Source organism: Brachyistius frenatus, unplaced genomic scaffold, assembly GCF_029030835.1.
Source record: "Brachyistius frenatus isolate BFR_SWC_R1_liver_20210118 unplaced genomic scaffold, ASM2903083v1 Contig_272, whole genome shotgun sequence".
NCBI lineage: Eukaryota > Metazoa > Chordata > Actinopteri > Embiotocidae > Brachyistius > Brachyistius frenatus.
Genome location: NW_027210871.1, coordinates 66,025 through 88,462, shown reverse-complemented (window position 1 = coordinate 88,462; position 22,438 = coordinate 66,025). Strand labels below are relative to the sequence as shown.

At 40.5% G+C, this 22,438-nt stretch overlaps 5 protein-coding genes across 7 annotated transcripts; 3 read left to right on the top strand and 2 right to left on the bottom strand.

Moving 5' to 3' along the window:
- Positions 1–26: 26 nt before the first annotated feature.
- On the top strand, positions 27–4,938 carry ccdc77 (coiled-coil domain containing 77). The gene is made up of 12 exons (XM_069721774.1): positions 27–106; positions 902–951; positions 1,355–1,535; positions 1,626–1,768; positions 1,953–2,049; positions 2,636–2,726; positions 2,888–2,979; positions 3,237–3,385; positions 3,574–3,835; positions 3,986–4,111; positions 4,236–4,388; positions 4,645–4,938. The coding sequence occupies exons 2-12, from the start codon at positions 917–919 to the stop codon at positions 4,789–4,791; spliced, it is 1,476 nt and encodes a 491-aa protein (XP_069577875.1). The 5' UTR covers positions 27–106; positions 902–916; the 3' UTR covers positions 4,792–4,938.
- Positions 4,939–5,962: 1,024 nt separating this feature from the next.
- Positions 5,963–9,272, top strand: hdhd5 (haloacid dehalogenase like hydrolase domain containing 5). Its single transcript, XM_069721786.1, has 8 exons — positions 5,963–6,275; positions 6,974–7,189; positions 7,283–7,395; positions 7,795–7,888; positions 7,968–8,001; positions 8,112–8,286; positions 8,375–8,563; positions 8,650–9,272. The coding sequence occupies exons 1-8, from the start codon at positions 6,165–6,167 to the stop codon at positions 9,071–9,073; spliced, it is 1,356 nt and encodes a 451-aa protein (XP_069577887.1). The 5' UTR covers positions 5,963–6,164; the 3' UTR covers positions 9,074–9,272.
- A 924-nt stretch (positions 9,273–10,196) lies between these two features.
- rab19 (RAB19, member RAS oncogene family) lies at positions 10,197–14,625 on the bottom strand. Its single transcript, XM_069721791.1, has 5 exons — positions 13,788–14,625; positions 13,230–13,326; positions 12,425–12,613; positions 11,781–11,964; positions 10,197–10,757 (listed from the first exon to the last, which is right to left on the bottom strand). The coding sequence occupies exons 2-5, from the start codon at positions 13,278–13,280 to the stop codon at positions 10,483–10,485; spliced, it is 699 nt and encodes a 232-aa protein (XP_069577892.1). The 5' UTR covers positions 13,281–13,326; positions 13,788–14,625; the 3' UTR covers positions 10,197–10,482.
- An 87-nt stretch (positions 14,626–14,712) lies between these two features.
- On the bottom strand, positions 14,713–16,967 carry ccdc34 (coiled-coil domain containing 34). Of its 3 annotated transcripts, none has more exons than XM_069721788.1 (7): positions 16,824–16,967; positions 16,275–16,538; positions 16,047–16,191; positions 15,772–15,879; positions 15,492–15,650; positions 15,268–15,397; positions 14,713–15,069 (listed from the first exon to the last, which is right to left on the bottom strand). In XM_069721788.1, the coding sequence occupies exons 2-7, from the start codon at positions 16,523–16,525 to the stop codon at positions 14,867–14,869; spliced, it is 996 nt and encodes a 331-aa protein (XP_069577889.1). In that variant the 5' UTR covers positions 16,526–16,538; positions 16,824–16,967; the 3' UTR covers positions 14,713–14,866. The 3 variants fall into 3 exon arrangements, with proteins under 3 accessions (XP_069577889.1, XP_069577888.1, XP_069577891.1); XM_069721787.1 differs by having other exon boundaries at positions 16,847–16,967; XM_069721790.1 differs by lacking the exon at positions 16,824–16,967 and adding an exon at positions 16,685–16,753.
- Positions 16,968–19,001: 2,034 nt separating this feature from the next.
- slc15a5 (solute carrier family 15 member 5) lies at positions 19,002–22,408 on the top strand. Its single transcript, XM_069721772.1, has 9 exons — positions 19,002–19,353; positions 19,525–19,747; positions 20,279–20,448; positions 20,570–20,790; positions 20,878–21,064; positions 21,243–21,431; positions 21,607–21,738; positions 21,840–21,948; positions 22,250–22,408. Exons 1-9 carry the CDS (start codon positions 19,002–19,004, stop codon positions 22,374–22,376), a joined length of 1,710 nt encoding a protein of 569 aa, XP_069577873.1. The 3' UTR covers positions 22,377–22,408.
- The last annotated feature ends 30 nt before the right edge of the window (positions 22,409–22,438 follow it).

Here is a 22,438-nt window from a genome sequence, read left to right as displayed (position 1 = left end):
TTGCCACGAAGAAGACGAAACGGCGGAAACTTCCGGCTTTCAAAAGTATAACACTGCTGTTCCTCACCGCGGATTAAGACCCCAGACTTTTGACAGTGTGTTACGGGTATGTAAAATGGTTTACCATATTTGCTAAAGAATATAAATGTACTACAGTGGTTGCTGTTGCACTTTAATGTGCTGACTTCACAAAATACAAACAAAACGTTAAAGCGACTTCCTTTGCAACGACCATTGACCTGCTCTTTTTTTTTTTTCATTTTTTTGTGTGTGGTATTTCATTATGTCCAACTGTTTTCTGAATATGCGTTCAAAATAATAAATATGTGCAATAACACCAGACTTCTCTCAAACGTCCCGCTCCCCCTGCCGCCCTATCCGCGGCGACAGAGATACACGATGGGCAGTACCATCATGTAGTGTGTACACATACAGTACTTACTCTGTTACCTCTCCTTTTATAGACTATAAAAACTATATGCTAAAATATTTTCATCTTTGTTATCCGATCCCAAATGTCCTATTTTAAACCATTGATTTAAAATAGGGTAGATGGTAATATTGTTGCTTTTCACCGGATTTTTTTTTATTTTATTTTTTTTAATGAATGTTTTCTAAGTGTATCATTGTTTTTTTTAATTTATATTTTAGTGAGATAAAATAGGTTAATGCTGTAGGAAACGGTAAATGACTGATAGAACAACATATAACTACTGCAATTAGTGTAAAAATAAATAAATGTTGTTTTTTTTCATCTTGAGGAGACCTGTTGCTGGTAATATTTCACTTCCCTCCTCATAATGTCATTATGCTGAAAGTATGTGAATATTGATCCACAGACTCGTTTCCAGTGCTGATAACAACAAAGAATAATATTCCACTTGTCCACTCCTATTTTCAGTGATTTGTGCCAGGGATGGGCTCTCCAACAAAACATGCAACACCACGCAGGTAAGAACATTAATTAACACACAGGGAGACGGGACGTTTTGTCGCAAGAGAATTTGTGCCATAGCACAAAGTGAGACGGATGTAATTCTCTTAACCGTAATCTCCCTGAATTATTTAGATTTATTGTGTCAGTCTGGTCCCCCGCTGTTACTGTCTTATCCCACATGGATTTAGTCTTACGACTTTAATGGTTTTACATGCTGGGGTAAGCCCTTCTAAAATTTGTAGGAGACATTCAGTGTCCAGTAAAATGTTCCCGATATCGCAGGTTTTACAGTGAAGTGCCTCGACCAAATACAGGGTCAGCAGTGAGTATTAATTACCCAAATGTGTAATCTGTGTGTGGTAGTGTCATTTTTGTCTCACGCAGTCTTTTTTTTTTCCCCCCTCTCTACGGAACCAGCATTCATACTCCGGGTAAGGGAACCGACTCCCCACTTCCCCCGATCCAAGAGCGTCTGGCGTACCTGCGTCCGTCCAGGGAGCTGCTGGAGTTCTACAGAGAGAAGATCGCGCAGTTTGATGGTGAACACGAGGAGCTGCTTCAGATGCTGGACAAGTATAAAGGCATCACAGAAGACCAGGTTAATGTTACCAGTCATTTTATGTGACACTGATTTTCACCTGTTGCTGGAGTATATTTGTCTATGTTAACTGATCTTTACTTCTCCCAGCATAAGCTACAGTGGGAAGTACGACAGCGTGAGGGAGAGATCGCAGAGCTTCAAAATGCTCTGAGCGACATGCAGGTCTACCTTTTCCAAGAGAGAGAGCAGTCTTTGAGGCTTTACGCAGAAAATGATCGACTTAAGATCAGGTAGGTTTTCCACATATGATGAGTGAAAATGGCTGCAATAAAATTAAACCTACTCTCCCGACTTTATAAGCCTTACAAAGTGTGTGCAAGGCCTTTCATATTTATCTTTACAGTATATTACCGTTATTTTCCACTGGTGCTTCCGTACTTAAATCTGTATAACAATCCCGTCACTGTTTTAAAGAGAGTTGGAGGACAGGAAGAAAATCCAACACCTTCTTGCCCTTGTGGGTCCTGATGCAGGAGAGATCACATATTTCCACCGGGAGCCTCCTCACAAGGTGCATGCTTATTTCATCACAGGTCTTTCTCTTTGAAGAAGTTTTGATATAAGTGTAAATAATCTCGTTCATACATTTTGGATTGGTTGGCACACATAAATAGAGCAGGGGCATTGCTAATGTTATTAGTCACACACACAATTTCCGTGTCAAAATATCTGCAGGCAAAAAAGGTTGTAATAAATTAATAAAATGTGATTTCTTACATATGCATGTTCATTTCTTGTTATTTCTAACAATCACTTCTCCAGGCTTTAGCCATAAGGTGGCAGATTATTTGGCATTTCATGTGAAACACTCTTGAAGCATACTTAAACAAATTACTAGTTGCTCTTACTACTGCGTTAAAGGTTTCCAGAAAATAATACCTTATAGGCACATATTTATTAAAACAACATGTTTGTTTATTTCACAAAAAATAAAAGAAATTCTGTTTTATTGGAATATAGATGAGAGGAATGTAAAAGTGTCTTCTTTTTTGTGAATTAACAAAAACTTGAGTACACTGAGAACCTCAAAAAAGACAAAAATTCAGTATAATATATTTTTTAAATCCAATATAATGCATGTGATAAATCTATTTCAGGTCACTATCACACGGAGGATTGTCGAGTCCACATTGGAGGAAAATCTCAGTCTCAGGCCAGCAAAGTTAAAACCTGCTGCAACCAGGAAAGGTTTGGAAAAAAAAAAATTCTAACGAATTTGATAATATTAGTTGAGTGTATGCTGAATATATGGAAAAAAGAAAAAAAATATTTGTTACATTTTTATTAATTAAGGCATCATAACTACTTTTGTGTTTAAACGACTGCACCACTTTGATTCCATGTTTCAGTAGAGAGCAACAGGAGAACAAAGACAGCAGACGGGGCAAATGGAGAGAGCTTGGACCAATACAAAAACAACAACCAGACGTTACTGCTACAGGTAGGCGTTCACTTAATGAATGGCACGAAATTAGATTTGGGTGCTATCATCTCTCACACACACACACAACAAAATGTATTACTCACAAGTAGCAGATGGGGGTCAGCACGTCTTTAGTTTGGAGAAGCAGGCAGCCGTACCGGAACAGAAGCTTAACATTGCACTGCTGTTGACGGAGGCAGCAGCAAAATGTATTTATTTGTCTTGTGTTGACACAATTTTGGTGATGAGTTTTAATTTTTGGACCATGTTTCCAGGTGGATGCGCTGCAGGCTCAGATGGAGGAACAGACCCGTCTGTCCAAAGAGCAGTTAGAAGCTCTGATGGAGGATCGCAGGATTAAAACGGAGGAAGCATGTGCACAAAGGCTGAGAGACCAAGAACGCATCTCTTGTCTGACCGACAAGTGGGTCTTGTGGCGTTTATGATATCTGTATTTGTAGCTTTTTAATACTGCGACCTATAACTCGGTGTATTGTTAAAATGACACTCGTTTCAACCCATTAGTCATTTATAAAAGATGGCTCTGGACTTTTTTTTTTTTTTTTTTTCCTGTTTCCAGCCTGACTTCATTTATTTCCTTTGACACATCAGGGTCCAGCAGACCCAGAACCTGTTGCATGAGAACACCAGAGATTTCTTGCAGCTAAAATTTGAAACACGAGCTCATGAGAAGAGCTTGATGGTGGAGAAGGATCGGCTGCTGAGGGAATTAGACTCCTGCCACAATCGTATGAGAAAGGCCGGACCTTCTGGTGCTGAAGTGGGCCGAACATGGCAGCCCAGCTGTAGCACCGCCCTGCTCCTCGCTCTGCAGCAGCCGGAGACAGAACAAGCGCATAAGGAGGAACTAAAGGTAACATTAACTATCTCTTTATGGTAAATCTAGATTTTAAAGAGTAATTTCTCTCACTATTTTACAGAGTAGTAATACTGTATAAAATCTGTTTCACACCAATAGTGAATGTCAGTGATTTGTTTTATTTACCCTGTTCTATTTTATCAGACAATCCAGGAGGAGCTGAAGCAAGCCCACCGTCTGGCACAGATGTTCAGGGAGCAGTGTATTACTCTGGAGACAGAACTGTCCCAAATCAGAGAGGAAGGGGATGTAGGCAGGGAAATATTCAAGGTACACTTCTTTGATTTATGCTTATGTCCGTAAAATCCTCATAGACATCTCCGTTAGGTTGTTTATTGATATTTTATGATGATCACCAAGTTTGTTAATGCTTATAATTTACTAATTTGTGCAGGAGCGTTCCGAAAAAATGGCCAAACGTCTCCAGCTGATGACTCAGCGTTATGAGGCATTGGAGAAGAGGAGGGTCATGGAAGTGGAAGGCTTCAAGACGGACCTGAAGCACTTAAGAGAGAAACTCAAAGATGTGGAAAAACAGCTCATCAAGGTAAAAAGACTGAAGACCGTCTCACTCGTCTTACTTTTGTGTACATTCTGTTTTCCTCATGAAAAGGTTCACAAGAAAGTTAATTTGTTTTCATCATACCAAGTTAGTTTTCTTAAGATATAAATACTATAAATCATTCTGCTTAAACAAAACTGAGGAATACTTTTACTTTTCTCCCTTCTGATATCAGAATTCACATTTAAAGTGTTTTATTATGTGTTTAAGTATTCACTGAAAGATGCCCTTCATTCTTCAGGTTACCTTGAATGTTGGGCCCAACCAGGACTTGGCCATCCTGCATGAGGTACGTCAGACCAACACCAGGACTAAAAAGGTTCAGGGTGAGCTGATGGCACTGAAAGCTAAAATCTACGGACTGGAAAATGAGTTGAGATTTAGCTGAAGAACGTGCTTAGATGGCCTAAATAATGTCATCCTGTGTTTACCTCAGTTACAGATGTTTGTTATGCTGTGTTTATTAGTCAAACCTGGACTGAATGTTTTTGATATTTTGTACTGTGGACCAATAAAAGCTTTTTGTGGTTTTAAATCAATGGACACACAGTTGCTTTATTATATCCATATATAGTGTATGTGTATAGTGAACAGTATATATCTACATGTGCATATTGAAGTTAACAAAATAACTGTTGTCACAGCCTGTTTGATCCGAGCATACACCTTTTTCTTTGTTTCTGAATTGTGTTCAGGTACGTAACAAACAAAAAAACATTTTATAATGCAAAGCAAAAAAACATAAAGAAGTGGCTTAATGAGAACTTATTATATGGGATATTTAATTTGAGGAATTTCTGTTCTCTCTAGTACACTTATAATACTTTTTAAGGTGCCCGATTATGAAAATATCAACTTCCGTATGGCCTTTAATCTGTCACAATGTAATTTCCTTAATGGGCATTTAAAAATCCCCTTTGGGTTGTAATTCTATCGGTAAAACCAAACAATTTAGCATGCGCAAGACAAAATGCATTAAAACATATTTCAAGTTATCCTAACCCAGCAACAGTGTAAATAGTAAATGTTCTGCCAGTGTAAATTGAAGATAAAATAACAATAAGCTCTCACGAGAGGACATGGGAAGGAAAAAAATGACTACTGCGATAAAGGAGAAGTTAAGTAAAATAAAGTAGATTAAATTTGAAGAATTTAAAAAAAATTAAATATAATTTTTTTATGAAATATCTATTTCAATTATTGTTCCTATTTTCTTTATAAACTTTATCGAATGTGTAAAATCACGAATACAAATTGAGAACGGTTTAATGGATTTTGAATGTAAAATAAAATTCATTTTTGAGGTTCTTCAAAATTAAAACACGTCATGATCCGTTTAACACAAAGTCAACGATTATATTTATAATGTTGAAAAGTAAAGTCTGACCAATATAATGAACTACAGTTAAGTAGCACTTCAGTTTCATTTCTCCAAAAACGATAAACACGCGCATGTGTTTCCGGTATGTTCATATATGACGCATATCGCACCAGGACGTCGTACGTTTGGCTTCTTTGCGCATGCGCTTCCCTGCTGTTGCGCGTATTGAACATCTGAATATTGGGTACTGAATGGCAGCGACAGCAGCAGCATGAGATAGCTCAGAGTTGCATGCAGCCTCTCACTTTTGCATATATCATGACCCATTTGTTAACCCGTCCGATTCTATGAGTTACCGTTAAGCTCAGCTAAATCTACCTGGTTTAACTGTCTGTGATTGTTTACCCGCCGGCGTCTCCTCCACACAAGTTCCCGGAGAAATGCAGAGAATGAAGTGTTTAAAAAGTGTCCGGCAGCTGCTCAGATCAAGCTGTGCGGGAGCAGCAAAACAAGCAAACACCTCGTCCTCGACCTCAAGAAATTACAGCCATGTAAGTGCATGCTTTGATGGCTGTTGTACTTAAACAACTTTAACATTTTTTTTTTTTTGTTTTTGTTCCCTGTAGTTACACATCCCTACCGTAAAAGAAATGTAACACCAGGACAGAAACACAGTAAACACACTAACGGTTACTACGTTTATTACCGTCCACTTCATCAGTGTTATCTAATCCAATAAAACTCTGCTGTGTACTTTATATAGGATACTGTGGGAGCAAAGTCTCACCCAGGTCAAAGTGATGAGATCTCTCAGACTGCTCGGTGTGTGATATCACAAGTTAATGAACAACCTCCTGTTTTCATACCCATCATGACACTTCTCTCTGGATCTGTGAATTGACAAGAATGATATAATACAGTTAAATATATTGCGATTTGTTCTCATTTAGTTTTAGGAAAACAGTCACAGCGTGAAGAACACACCATCATATGCATAACATCAATGTGAAAAGAAGTTTACTTTTTTTTATGCAATCAGAACAGCAGGATCTGCATTTGTGTTTATCACAGTCTCTGCAACAAACTCCATCATATCTTTATACAATCTTTATGCAATTTTCCTTAAATCTTTGCATGTAATCTATTAATTAAAAATGCTTTTGCGCATCAATACTGCATCACAAGATGTAATATTGCGATACCCATACGTACTAACATTTTCTTACCCCCCTACCACTCTGTGGCCCAGGTCCCTCCTCAGGACCCCAGCTCCTTCGGGCTCCTCTTTGACATTGACGGGGTGCTGGTTCGAGGCAGGACGCTGATCCCTGCAGCCAAGCAGTGCTTCAGGAACCTGGTGGACCGCAATGGGAAATACAAAGTCCCAGTGGTGTTTGTCACCAACGCTGGGAACAGCATGAGGCAGACCAAAGCCGAACATCTGTCACATCTGCTGGATGTGGAGGTAAACTGAAGTTTTAAATCATCATCGGCTTGCTTTGTGTTGTTTTTTTTTCCTTCGACATCACTCATTGGCTCTGTGTGTCCTTTATCTCAGGTATCTCCAGACCAGGTGATGCTGTCCCACAGTCCTTTGCGAATGTTTACCCAGTTCCACAAAATGTGCGTGCTGATCTCAGGACAGGGTCCTATTGAGGAAGTCGCCCACAAGTATCCTGCCTTAACTCAGGGACTCTGGTTCCTGCACTCACTCTGGATGTTGACCTTTCAAGTGTTCAAGTTCTATTTATTTAGTGTGTTTTTGTTCATGTTCCACTTTTTTTTAATCAGTATCTAATCTTTATACCCTTTGTTCCCTTTGCTGCTTGTCTGTCTCAGTGAAACCCTTTCATAGATTTCTTGCTCTTTTTTTGTGTAATATTGTGGGAGTTCTTTCCTTTTTTTTCTCATGTTGTTTCTCATTAGTTCAAGTCAAAATGTGGTTATTTGAAATATAAAGGAATATAGTGAAATACACTGTAGGAACCATTATAGAAGACCAACGCAATTGTTAGAAGTATATCTTATGTTCTTCTCACCTATGTTTGACTTTAACCCACTAAACCCCAGCCTGGGCTTTGAGGATGTTGTTACTATAGATATGCTCAGAGAAGCATACCCAGTACTAGATGTTGTGGATCACAACAGAAGACCCAAAGACGGTGTCAGTAGTATTAATTCTGAAGCCAGTTTTAGTTCAGTTATAGTTAAACATCTTACTAATTGTGTGAATTGCCTTACAGATTCCACCTACCAAAGGTTTACGGCCAATAGACGGTACGTTTCCACTCGTGGACACCGAATTACGTAATTCACGACAGTTAACACTTTCTGTGTCTATGTGGCTGTTTTATGGATTTTTCTCTTTCATTTTTGTGGTCCTACAGCTGTTATCTTATTTGGTGAGCCAATCAGATGGGAGACCAACCTCCAGCTTATCATTGATGTGCTCCTAACCAATGGAAACCCAGACAATGCCTGGAGCTCCATGCGGTACCCTCACATCCCCGTCCTGGCCTGCAACATGGACCTGCTGTGGATGGCGGAGGCAAAGAATCCCAGGTGCACACGCATGTCACACTCGTATACATGTCATTTTAACTTTTAAAAGTTGCAGCAGTTATTATACATAATATTCCTTGTCTTGTAGGTTTGGTCATGGTATGTTCCTGGTGTCCTTAGAGAGTCTGTACAAGAAGGTCACAGGTTACGAGCTGAAGTACGAGGCTCTGATCGGTAAACCCAGCGTGGTGACTTATAACTACGCTGAGCTGCTGATCAGACAGCAGGCGGAGAGACTTGGCTGGGCCACACCTGTGAAGAGGCTGTACGCTATAGGGTGAGTGACTCAGACTGCATTAGACACCTAAAAATGTGTTTGATATTTTTAGAACTATAAGTGTTATCTCTCATCTCTTTTTATAGCGACAACCCCATGGCTGACATATACGGCGCCAACCTCTACAACAGCTACCTCCAGGCCTCTCGCCACACCAAGGCCCAGATGCAGGCCAAACGTGGCGGAGCAGGTGTCGATCCCTTGGCAGAAACTGTTGACGACACCCCGAAAATGTCATCAGCAGAACTAGGCGGAGCATCAAGTGTGTATGGGGCAGAGGAGGACCTGCCCGAGGGGTGCTGCTCCATCCTGGTGTGCACAGGAGTGTACAGCAGAGACCAGCAGGAGCTGCCCTCAGACCCGGCGCAAACAGTCACAGAGCAGCGCATCTTCCACGGCCACAGGGACTTTCGCTTTGACCCCAGCCTCACGCAGCCGTCCTTCATAGTGCAGGATGTAAAGGAGGCGGTGGAGCTGGTGTTCGAGCAGGAAGGATGGCCTCTGGAGTAGAGTCTCTAAAACTCTGGCTCCATGTCACAGCTCTCCAGTCTGACCCTTAACTGGTCTTAACAGAGGCTTTGTGAGTGTACCTTTTTTGTGGGGGATTACCACAGGGGAGGTGTAGCTGTTACTGTTGTAGATCACCAATCAGCAGCAAAAAAAAAAAAGCAACATTATGCAGTTTTAACACAAAATATATGAGAGTTACATTTTAAGTCAGTGGTGCATGGTAGTGTGTCAGACTGCTGCAGAGTTAATTAATAATACAAACGTCATTGTTTCTGTATGTACAGTGGACTTCATCAACATCCGTCCTTTCTTGCCTTTTTATAGATCAGATCAGTTTTTACAGCGCACATTGTGAAGAACGCAAGCATAGTTGTTGAGTTGCACACATTTTACTATGTTCAGATTTTTATAAAGTATCTGTAAATTGAGTGATGAGAGTTGAGACATAGCTCAAACGTAGTTCCACCTTTTCAGCTAGATAATGTTCAAATTAATTAATTAAGTAAGAGCTCCAAAAAGACTTATTGATTACTTATTGTTCAGATTAAAAAGGGATTTCATTCTCAACACAGTGGTTTATTTGACGTCTTGACTAGTTAGCGGTCATATTTCAGCTAAACCAAAATTGAAACTAGAGTGAATATGTAACCAATATTGCTGACAAGATTCAGTTGCCAATGTTTTCGTTTAGTACCTCAGCGGTTTTATTTGAGCTTTAATTAGATGTAATTATATTAATTGGAAGTGTGGTCTTATTTTGTGAGGTTGTCAGAATTATGCAGCAGGAGTCTACTGAACTGAAAACGATGCTATTTTTATGTCAAGCGGTTGAATTGAGAATCTCATGAATGGTTAATGTGAATGTCTGTTCTGGAAGACTTTAATGACAGTTGGAGCACCAGCAAAAAATTCTTATGCTGGTTTCTTGTATATAAGCGACAGGTAAAGCAATGTATGATGAAGGTTAGTTAAATTGCAGGTTTAAACCATGGAACTCTGGTAATGCACTGTAAAAGCCATACTGGGTCAAATTAAAAGAGGATGAAAGGAACAAAAAGTTTTCCGTCTTTTGAAAATGTTGTGTTTACTGTGGTGCTGTCGTAGTACAGAGTCCTCCAGTGTGGTTTGTTAAGATATTTAGCAGCAGTTATCCCCAGAAGAATATTACAAAAGACATTTGATGAGCACCCACCATTTGCATGTGTTACCGATTATCCTTACTGTATAAATATTGAAAGTCAAAACATATGTAAAAACTACATTCACACACACACACACACACACACAATGCAACATACAATTTCTCTTTACATATTTTTCCTTGTATGGTAAAGAAACCTTTCAAACACGGGCAAATTAAATATTCAGGCTGCAACCGTCTTCATCGACACATCCCTGTTTCAGCCGGATCAGCACCCACATTTTTTATCTGAAGACACAGCACCTTGAACTGGGTGAGAGCTGTTACTCAACATGAACTGAGCTGAGTCTTGAGAGGCCTCGTCGGTGATGGTCACGCCGCTGCGTGCCATCAGCTCCCGGGCCATGAGGGTGAAGGCAGCCTCCACGTTCTGGGCCTCCTTGGCTGAGGTTTCCAAAGCAGCCAGCACACTGTTGTTTTCGGCCAGAGTGCACGCGTCCTCGAACAACACCTGCCTCTGAGCGTGGAGGTCGGCTTTATTACCTGCAGTGAACAGAACGGAACAATAGCGGTGACAACAAGTAGGGGGAGCAGATATCTGCAGCTATCCAGTAATCGGGGGTGAAAAGTAAATGCTGAGCACCTGACGGGTATAACGGGTCAATTAAAAAGGTCCTGCAACAAAATCATGATCTGACACCGTCTCTATTGAAAGTTTTTTGTTAAAATGCCCCAAAAATGTGAAAAATATCTGTCTTTCGCAAACCAACAGTAAATAACCCACAAAATATACCGTTTATAATTATACATGACAAATTAAAATATCACATCTCAACATTTGAAAGGCATTAATCAGAGAATGTTGAGCTTTTTAATGCCGGAAAATGACTGAACTGATGAAATATCAAAATAGTCAATGAATATATTGTTTAGTCGACTCATTGTATGTGTGAGCAATAGCTGATGAAACCAATACTGATTATCGGACAACTGTTTTTTTTCAAATATTGTCAAATTAATATACAAAAAGTGAAAAATATCCATCCTGGACCCAATGAGAACTTCAAATGTCTTGTTAAAAATCCCAAACCCAAATGTACTGACTTTACGATAAGCAAAAAAATCTTAACACTAAAAATGGTGAAACTACAGAATGAGTTATTATTTGAAAAAATTGTTTAAATGGCTGATTATCAAAATAGTTGATTAATGGACTAACACTTGATGCACAAACAGGATTATAAATGGCATCATCTGATCCTTAGCATATACACACCAATAGAAGGGATTTAGTCCACAATAACCAATAAAAGAGTCTTAGTCTCAAAATCAGCTGTGATATAAATTAAGTATCCAAGTATCATTTCTAAAAATACAAACTTCAAAGTGTCCGACTTCTCCAATTGTTGTATTGCAAGAAAAACAATATGTATTTTAATATAAATAACCGATTTAAAAACATCACATATGGAACATGATGGATGCCGTTAATGAAGGGACCCTAGAATATGTTTTAGGTTTTACTAACCAACATAAGTTAGTCCAGCCTACTTTGATTTTACGCACCAATGAGTATCAGGACCACGTTAGCAGCTCCGTACTGCTCCACCTCCCTGATCCAGTGGGGAACAGATTCAAATGTGCTGCGGCGGCTGATGTCGTAGGCCACCATCGCCCCGTGGGCACTGCGATAGTAGCTCTGAGTTATGGTGCGGAAACGCTCCTGTCCTGCGGTGTCCCACACCTGCATCTGCAATCACACAAATATGTGATAACCAGTTACACAGTGTGGGTTAAGTTCCTCCAAAATATACTTCCTAAGGTACCCAGATGTGCCGTGAACTATGTTTGAAGGTTATCAGTCCTTTTTGAACAACGTTTGTTGGAAGATATTCATTCGGTTAACAAGCCAACACACCCAGAAAGCTAACACACACACGCATGACATCATCTGAAAGAGGCAGTCAGTCACTCTGCTTTCTCTAAAGGGAAAAGAAACAGATCAACTGAAACAAGCAGAGGGATTATTTACTTAAAGACAAGAGTATGCACACAAACACATCTCACATATTCATGTATTTCTATAATATAAAAAGATCTATTTTAATGCCTGTGGAATTGAGTGTGCATTACCAGCTGTGATCTTGAGGATGCAAACTGAAATAAAACCTGAATGAAAAAAAGAGATTAAAAAAATGACAGTAACCAACCTTCACCTTCTTGCCATCAATATCCAGGGTACGAACAGTGAAGTCGACCCCGATGGTGTTTTGCTGCCTCTCAATAAAGATGCCAGACTTGAAGCGTTGCACCACGCAGGTTTTCCCAACATCAGAGTCCCCGACCAGGATGATTTTATAAAGAAAATCAAAAGAGTCCTCAATCTCCGGCCCAGCAGGCTGCATGGTGACACGAGGAATTTATAAAGAAAAGAAAACACTGACCCTGAAACACAAGATCCAAGACCTCTGTGCCTCTATGCAAGAAAACTGGTTCTTTCCAAGTTGTGTCAATAATAACTGAGACTATTTACAGAAACAGCAGTCACAGCCTTGTAAAAAAAAAAAAAAAGGAGAAATCAGGGTTCTTCCAGCTCTAGCATAACAGGCAGTGTGGTTCCAGGTGAATATTGTCCCATTTAGAAATTAGAAAAATACTAAAAGACCTGGAATGACCTGTTACATCCAGTTTAACAGCTTGTTTGTGTCCTCTGTCATTCTAACACCATTCACAGTCTCTACTCAACAGGAAAAACAAACAAAATCCTCTTAATCATCCCATAGTAAAGGATTTAGACTCATTTTCTTTTCCTGGAAAACAAGTCAAAGTCAGAATCCAAAAGCTTTTTCTTCATCCTGACCTTCTTTCTGTATCGGTGCTACACTGTCAGCGACATTCTTCAAGTCTAATCACAAGTGTCATTTCCACTTCTGCCCTTTAGACCATCTGTCTTTATGCCTGTTACCTCTCACCTGCTCACTTTTATTCTGGCACCGTTTGAGACACGCCTCCTACCTGTCTCGGTAGGTGTGATCTCCAACTGCCAGCCCACCTGCACCACTGCATCTTGGGTTTGGATTTTCTTTAGAGGCTCTGTAATAGGACACAATACCTGGAAGAGGCAGATTTAAAATTCATTTGGAAAAGCACTGTGTTACAGGATTGAGCTAGATGAATAAACAGTTAAAATGTACCATATTGTCATTAATTAAACTCTGAAAACAAACTTCTGTCTTTATAGGAAACGGTTTTGCTTATAAGGCTCAGTGTGAAAATAACGCCCAGCAAACAGCTTAAACCACTCCTGTAACGTAACGACTCATGACAGAATGTAAACACTTTAAGTCTTTGTCTTAGCAGCTGTCCGCTAAACCCCACAATGATTTATTTAACCTTTTAAAAATGCCATACTTTATTAGCTTTCTCCCTGACCACTGTCAACCAACACATTCCACAGCAGTCAACAACAGAAAGGTGTTGACCACAGAATGAGACACACCAAAACACAACAGATAAAAATACAACAGAATGGGTTAGAGATGGTTATAGCAGTATAAATTGAAATGATTTTACCTCAGGCTTCGCACATTGGCATCAGAGTGAGATGCTGAAACCGAAGGAGTATACTGCTCTGAATCAGTCTCTCTCTCTTTCTCTCTCCACCCCCTCACTTGTGTCTGTCGTCATCTCAGCCCACAGAAGAACAAGGCACAGCTGGACACAGAACAATGTGTGAATGTGAGTGGCACTTGACTGAGCTGGGTCTATCTATGGCTGTAACCACCGACCACCTTCTTTCTGTGGTGTCATTATTAAATGCAATGAAAATTGTTTTTGTTTACCACTCAGTGATGGAACAAATAGAGTGACGGAGAGCTTTGACAATGCTTCTTTTATCCAAATGTAAAAATATTTATAGGATAACATTTATAGGATAATACAAAATATATTCCAGTCTTTTAGATGTGAAGCCAGCATTTTGTTTTAGACATCAATATGGTAGGAAAGCTAACTTAAACCTGCAGTGGGGAGCTTTTGTCACCCCCTTTCTGCCAGTGAGAGTAGTTACAAAAACAATGTCGACACCTGCTAACGTCACAGGCTCAGTTGCAGCCTCCATAGCTGTAAAACGGTGGATCAATTATCTTGAGGTGTAACAATCCCCACGAAATGACTCTATTCACTATCAGAATTGGATGCATTCAGCTGGTGTGCATGCTCTGTCCATTGAGCATGCCCAGTATACATTTATCCAGCCATTGTGGGGATGTCTCACCAGAAACCAGATTTTAAAAGTCAGTATACTTTGAAATACAGAGATCTATCTGGCGGTGAAAGGCTTGATCAGCTTTGTGTGCACTCATTTGTCAATGGTTTGAATGTAATGGATGTTCTTTTACATGTAAAAGTCCCGCACTGTATCTTTAAGTATCAGAGCAAATTATAAACATCTCTCTAAAATCATGTAAACATTTGAAATCTACAACATTCAGAAAGCTTTACATACAAACTAAGGCTTTATTGCAAAACAGAAATCCCTCCATGACACGTCTCAATTCAGGAGACGTGGTGGTGGAGAGGAGTCGTGCTGAAATTATATTGGGGGCGTAACTAAGCTACCATATCATCGTTATAGACGTTGGCCCGCTGTGTCATCTCCTCTGCAGCAAATGTGCTGCTCTCACAGTGTTTCTCAGTTTACGAGCGGTGCCAGAGATCTGGTGGCTTTTTTTCTGGTTCTGAGGTTTCTTGCCGGATGTGTTTTTCGGTGATGTTTCTGGAGGAGGGACGTGAATCGGCTTCCAGGGGATCGGATTGTAGAAGCTCGGTGATGGGTATGATTTGTCGTAGGGACCTGGAGAACAACAAATCAATAAAATATTGACACAAAATAAATATTCTATCTACATTCTCTGCGAGGCAAATATCTTATTTTACTCTTACTGTTACTGGATAACACACTGCACTTAGATTTGATCCATTTTAAGGTGTCAGTAAATCAAAAAAATAAGGAGGCACAGTTAACAATTCCCAGATTCTTAAATGACCTTACTTGCTGGGTAGCGAGGAGATTTGGGACTAGCTCTGCTTTTTTCATTTGCTTTTGCCTGCCATTCCCTAAACTTCTCTTCTGCCCGCCTACGACGCTCCTTTTCCTGCTTCTCCTTCAGGGCAGCTTCCTCCTGTCAAAAATAAATATATATATATATGTTTATTCATGAATTTAAGAACTTAATCTTTTCAGAAGGATACATAATTGTAAAAGAGCCACATTACCTTTTCCTTCTTTTCCTTTTCTGTTTTTTCTTGATTCTTTTTCAGCAGCCAGTCTTTGTACTTTTGCTGAGCTTTCTGTTCAATCTCTCTTTGTTTCTCCTGCTGCCTCTGCATCTCCTCCTCCTCTTTCCTTTGTTTGAGAAGTTGCTCATGCTTCTCCTAAGAATGGAAAAAGATAACAGAAATTATATTAGCATAGTAGATAACTGGAACATTGCTGTGTGCATGTGCAATCTTGAAAACTTGCGATTTTACTGGGTTTTGAGAAGCAGTTCTGCACCTGTTCTCTTTTTAGCTTCAGCCATCCTTGGATCTTCTCATCCATGGCAATCTTTTTCTGTTCCTGCTCTCTTTCTTGTTGTTCTTTCTTCTCTTTGAGTATGTACCCCTTAATTCATGATATATATAAAAAAAACATTATTATTTTTTTTAAAGCAAGTGATTCAGAAGCAACGATAAAGAAAAAGGCAGCTCCCCAAAAAACTAAGGAAAGGAAGAAAAGTAATAATATATTTTTTAGTACAGGAATTGAGATTAAGAGTCATGGTGGCTTACCTCTTCTGCTTTCTTCTCCAGTCTACGGCGGTCCTTTTTGGCTTTGTTCACCACCCACATTTCCCACGCAGTAAGCGTGTGTGAGGCTGCGGGCTGCACATCTGGACTGAACATCGGCTCCGAGGACGTTTTTGGTAGCTCACAGCTATAAAAACAAACACAAATCTACATGTATTAACACCGCGCGGCATGCACAGGTCAGAGAAGCTTTAAAAACGTCTGCAGTACCTGACTGGCGAGAGGGAGAGCCCTGGGGAAGTCTGCTGAGCCGAGATGGACTCCAGGTCCTCTTCATCGCTGTCGAAACTGTCATGATAGATGGGAGAGAGCAGAGAAAACGTGTCTTCGTCGTCGGACAGGACGCCGTCGTCCAAGCCTTGATACGTGTGGACGTCTCTCCCCTGGCTAGTCTTGACAGGGGTCGAGCTGAAGCCCTTGGACGCAGAGGCAGGGCAGTCGGGCATCTTCCCTGCAGACATTAGTAGCCGACGTCTGCAGCGAAACACACGAAGTCCAATCAAGAAAGCGAAACGTCTTCTGTACGCTACTTGACAGTAGAGAACACAGGTACAATAATACATCATAATAATAATACATAATAATAATAATAATAATAATAATAATAATATAATGCACACCACGTTGTCCAAACTTTCGCATTTAGACACACTGGGCTAATATTAGCATAACAGCTAGTTGGCTAACTTTAGCAATAACCTTTTCGATTCCGTTAAATACTAACTACTAGCGTGGCTGTTTGCAGCGTCCTCAACTCACTTCGAAAGAAAACTGCTTATCACCTTCGTGGTAAAATTCAAGAGGAAAAGTCTCGCTTTGCAGTTCGTTTTCCTTTCAAGCTCTCGGTGTACCGAAGAGGGGCAAGAACTGATTTACAACAACTTTATTTCCCATGATACACCGCACCCCCACGCTCAACTGGACGTTGCTTCCGTAACCATGGTGAAGCGTGACGCCGTCTTCTCTGCTGTTTTAAACATCGCTGTTGTTTTTAATTTGAACCTAGTTAATCTTTACATGTCTGCTGGGCTTTAACGACAAAATTTTCGTTTTAATTTTTTTTTATTTAATAAAAATTGTATTTGTAATAATGTCATGAATAACACGCATGTTACATGCAAAAAATAATGGCAATTAATATTTTTAAAAGGTGGGTATTAAAAGAGACATTGTAGCTATTCTTATTTTCTATTGTAGTTATAATTTTATTTTACATTATAGATATTGTTGCTTTTTAATTCTTAGTTCATAATGTATATTTGGTACTTTCATTTATATATCTAAATGATTTGGTGAGGGGATGTAGATGCAGTTCTTTGTTCTGCAACTAAACAATTGAATGAATCTTGATTGAAACTCTTTTCAGCTTGATTACAATTTACCTCCCACTCAAAAAATATTTTCATTGACTTTCTAGTCAAATATATTGTTTTTAAACATCTAAGATTATTTAGGCCTATAGAAGACGGTATTGCTACTATTCATGAGTTTTTTCTTAGTAAAGAAAGAGATAAAGGTTAGACATGTTACCCACACCAAACATTTCTGAGAAATGGGGAAAGACCTTAAAGAAATAAGATGTATTGAAGGAAAGTTCTTGCAGGGTTTTCTGGAGGTTGTTTTGCAACATGTTTGTCATTAAATGCTGCATGATTTAAAATTATTGGACTTATGGGTGTACTTAGACCAAGAAAGGTGAGTTTGAATAAAACCCTGTGGATATTTTTTTTCAAACAATAAGTTTACTGGCCACTGTGATATGAGGTAGTTGTTGTCGATCTCATATCTCTGACCCAGTTGCAGTTAACTTGCCTGTGCACACGGTCTCCGTCCCACTTAACATTATCAGTCTAATTATCAGCAGGCGAGCCAAAATGAGCTCTTACAGTGAGGGGCTGCTGTCACAAAGACATGTGACATTTTGTGAGTGTTTGTAATAAGATGCAGCACTCAGTTTTTTTTGTGTTTTTTTTATTGTATTTTACGTATTTAATTTGCTAAATCCCACTGCAACCTTGTGTTTTGTGGAGTCCTGTCAAACAATGTTCATTCCAAACAAATACTACTGTGAGTCTATCAAGCAAGTCTTTAGGTTATTGTTTAAAATCAAGATAGATTAGAGTAACCATGGCTGGATTAACCTCTTGGGAAGCCCTGGGGAGGTAATGTTTTGTTTTGTTGGGTTTTTATTGGCCCTCACTGTTCATCACTGTATTATTATTTTTCCATGAACAAACTAGTAGGTACTGTAGAGCTGAAATAAAAGGTGATCATTTCAATGCACAGTTGACAGGTCATTAATAATGCCGATAATGAATATTTGCAGCTGTGCAGTAATTATGTAATGGATAATATTCTCTTTGATGCAAGTTCCCTGTGTGTTAGATTCTCAACACATAAGACAAATAAATGCAAGACAACACTCCAAGATGGAGGATTTGTGATCAATCACATTGTGGAAATCGGATGAAATGTAAAAAACCTGCGGCTGTTTTGATCAGCTGGTAATGCAGCCTTAAAAAAAAATTCCCCTCGGGGATTAATAAAGTAACTACCTAACCTAACCTAACCTAACCTAACCTTAACAGTGCCTGTGTATAACAGTCGCATGTCTGTTGTTGTAGTCATATAAATATTTCAGGGATGCTCTCTATATGGCTTCCACTTCTCCTCAATACAATTTTGCATAGTGTGTCAGATCCCTGTAAGTCGTCCACAGTTCTGAGTAAGTGACGCAGGATAAATCAACCACCAGCACGTGCAGAATGCAGATGGGTGTGTCTGGTCCTTTAGAGTCACACCAGGTTGTGAGATTCCAGCTCTGGACTCTGATTCTCGTACAAGGGCAGAAGTTCTCATTCAGAGCTCTGAGTGGTTCAATACTGACAGCATCCAGCCCACCAAGCAGCCCAGCAGTCAGCTCGCTGGCCAGGCGGTATGGTGGCAGGAGACCTCCAGAGACTGCCAGAGGGCAAAAGCCAATTGCGACGAGTCTCCCGGAACCCTCGTCTAGATCAGGGACCACTAAGGAAGTCTCGCAAGAAGCTCCAAGTCATCATCTGTGTGCTGCTTGTGGAGCTGTGCGAAAGATTCACTTTCTTTGGGATTGTATGTAACATGATTCTCTTCTGCACTGTGAAGCTGGGCTATAACAACTACCTGGCTGCGACGGTCAACCTGTGTTTTATAGGAGCCAGCACCCTGACCCCTGTTCTGGTTGCTTGGTTCGCAGAAACCTGCTTAGGAAAGACTAAGGTGCTCTACTTGTGTGCTTTTCTTCATTTCTTTGGTAAGACAAAGTATAATTCAGTGTACTGTACAGTGTATTTCTGTTACAATGCAACAACAGAATAAGGATTTGAATTTTGTCAACTTAATTTCATGTTTATTTCAACAATCAATTGGCTGCAAAAGCTGCAACTATGCCATTACTTACTCCTGCAATTGTACTTTCCTATAGGCACAGCCATGCTGCCCGTGGTGGCATTTCCCTTCGAAGATTTCTACATTGACACTCACCACATGACGCACCAGCTGGAACATCGAGAGCAGCAGATCTTGTTCTACACCGGCCTCCTGGCTGCTGCGCTGGGCATCGGTGGCATCCGTGCCATCCTCTGTCCCATGGGAGCCTACAGCCTGCAGGGCTATGATCAGCACCAACTCCTGTCCTTCTTTAACTGGTGGGTGGTGTTGACAGAGTTGCTAAAGTTACAGCTTTGGATCTCTTAATATACTGTATCTTTTGAATACGGCCACATGTTGAATATTCACAGAAAATTTCATGGGAATCTGTGTTTTGGGTAACTTGCCATGAATAGTCTGGATAAAGATTAGATTTTAAAACTAGAATTACTGCCTTGTGGTTGTGTGCGTCTGCCAACCTGTCAAGTTGCAGTTGACGCACGTTTGCCAAATTTGAAGAAATCCCTTCAAGTTGTCCCTGAGATATCGTGTTCACAAGAATGGGAGGGCGCAAGGGTACTGTGACCTTGACCTTTGACCCCAAGAATCAAATCAGTTCATCCTTGGGATCAAGTGAACAGATAAAAGTCTGAACAGCAAACAATATAGACAGGCCCTGCCACTGGTTGTGGTAAAAATATAATGTAATTCATTAGCTACTTGGTCGTAGTTGTCTTTATGCAACCATGTAATTCTACAGATTTGTTGCAATGGATGACTTATTGTAAGATTTGTTTCATTGCATTCAGGTTCTACTGGCTGGTGAACCTGAATTCCACTGTTGTGTTTCTGGGCATTGCTTATATCCAACAGTCTGTGGCCAAAAATCTGGCCTTCCTCATCCCCTTCACATCTGTGCTGCTGGCTCTCATCGCCATACACATGATGCGCAACAAACTCACCTTCAAACCCAAGAAAGGTAACACATACATACAAAAACAAGAGACACAGACAGTCATCCAATACTTGTTTGTACACACTTCAAATTGCTGAGCTCGTAATAAATGAAGACTTCTCACTGTCTCTTGTGCTTTTTATAGGGGGATCATTACTGACCACACTTGGAGTTTTCTTGAACTCTCTTAAAATGTGCTGCCTCCACTATCGCCATCTGAGTGGAGACGTGACATCTTGGCTGGACCGAGCCAAAGAGAACAACGGTGGCCGATACAGTGAGACACATGTGGAGAACGTCAAAGTCCTGGCCAAGCTTTTCCCTCTTTATGGGCTTCAGCTGATGTACAGAGCCTGCATCACTCAGGCAGGTGGCTGGGGAAACAATGGGTCTTCATACAAAGGACTAAACAGAATCAATTCCATATTGAGGTTAAGAATATGTTTCCCACAGATCCCCTCGGGTTACTACATCCAGACGATGAACTCCAACCTTCACCTGCATGACCTCCTGTTGCCCATCGGTGCCATGAATGTAATCAGCATCCTTCCTCTGCTGCTCTTAGCCCCATTGATCGAGTGTGTGACAACCTTCTACCTCTCGAAGGAAAAAACTCCTCCGGCACCTGCAAAACTAATTAGTGAGTATTTCAATGCACGCACCCCCCCTCCCCCCCCTACTAGTCCCCATGTAATTCTAATGTCTTCTTCTAAATGTCCCCATGTCACTCTCACTTCCTCTCCCCTCCTTTAAATACAACCCCCCTGTTCTGCAGCCCCCTCTCTCATCACCCCACCCTTTCCCTCCTCCCCTTCCAGCTATGGGCCATGTGTGTGCCACTCTGTCGGTCCTGGTAGCAGGTTTGTCTGAGCTGCAGAGGAAGGCGTACCCCCTGGTGGAGCAGACTCTGTCTGGGAAGGTTCTGCAAGTGTCGTCCATGCCGTGTTTCCAGCTGGCTCCTCAGTACATCCTGCTGGGTGTGGCAGAGGCTCTCGTCACCCCTGCATGTGAGTGGGAGACCTAAGGCCTCCATTATTACATGAAATGTTACTTTTTGTTCTGAAACACTTCAAATGTATTAAATTAGCACAAAATAAAACACATCAAAAGGGTCCAAGGCTGCTTTAAATAACTTGCAAGAAAGACACTCAAACATTTCTGCTGTCACTTCCTCTCTGCCAGGTTCCCTTATATCTTTTCAGCTGACCCCGAGCCATATCAGCGGGATCTCCCTGCACTTCCTCACTCTGTCCTACGGAGGGGGCTGTTTTCTTGGAGCCTTCATCATTCAGCTGCTGTACTTTTTCTCTGGAGGTAAAACCAAATACTACATGACATGATTTCCTCCAATAATAAATGACAGTGACATTGAAATTATTTGGTGCTGATATGACCCCAGTGAAGCTTTGTTTCAGGTAATTTTTACCCAAACATACTGCATGATGGGAATCTGGAGAGGTTCTTCTTTGTCCTAGCCACACTGATGGCTCTAAATGCGCTGGTGTTTTGGAGTGTATCATACAGGTACAGTATTATTTCTAAGTACCTTGACATAAAAGTGGAATAAAGATTGCAAGAAGATTATGAATTTGATAAAAAAAAAAAAAAAAAAAAAATCATGTATAGATTACAGTGAGAAAAAAAAAGAAGCACCAAACAAACATATCCCAGTCTTTTACAGTCCAAAGACAGCTTGTGTGTGTGTTGGCAAAAACACACTGGATATAAGAAACTATTGTTAAAGGAATTGCCTCACTGTTGTGTGTGTTAAAACATTGTGTATCACAGCTCTAAGTATTATCCTTGTTATCCTGATGTTGTCCAGGTACATAGACTTGAGTGTCCAGGGTAAAGCCCTGACCATCAGCCCTCTGACTGAGAAGCTGCTGTATTACAAAGCCAGTCTGAGCTACTACAACACTGTGGATCACTCAACTGGCTCTATTTTATGACTGCCTCCACTGAGCTCTGTCCTGTTAGTGGCGCTGGCGCTGCATATTACTGTCGAAACCTG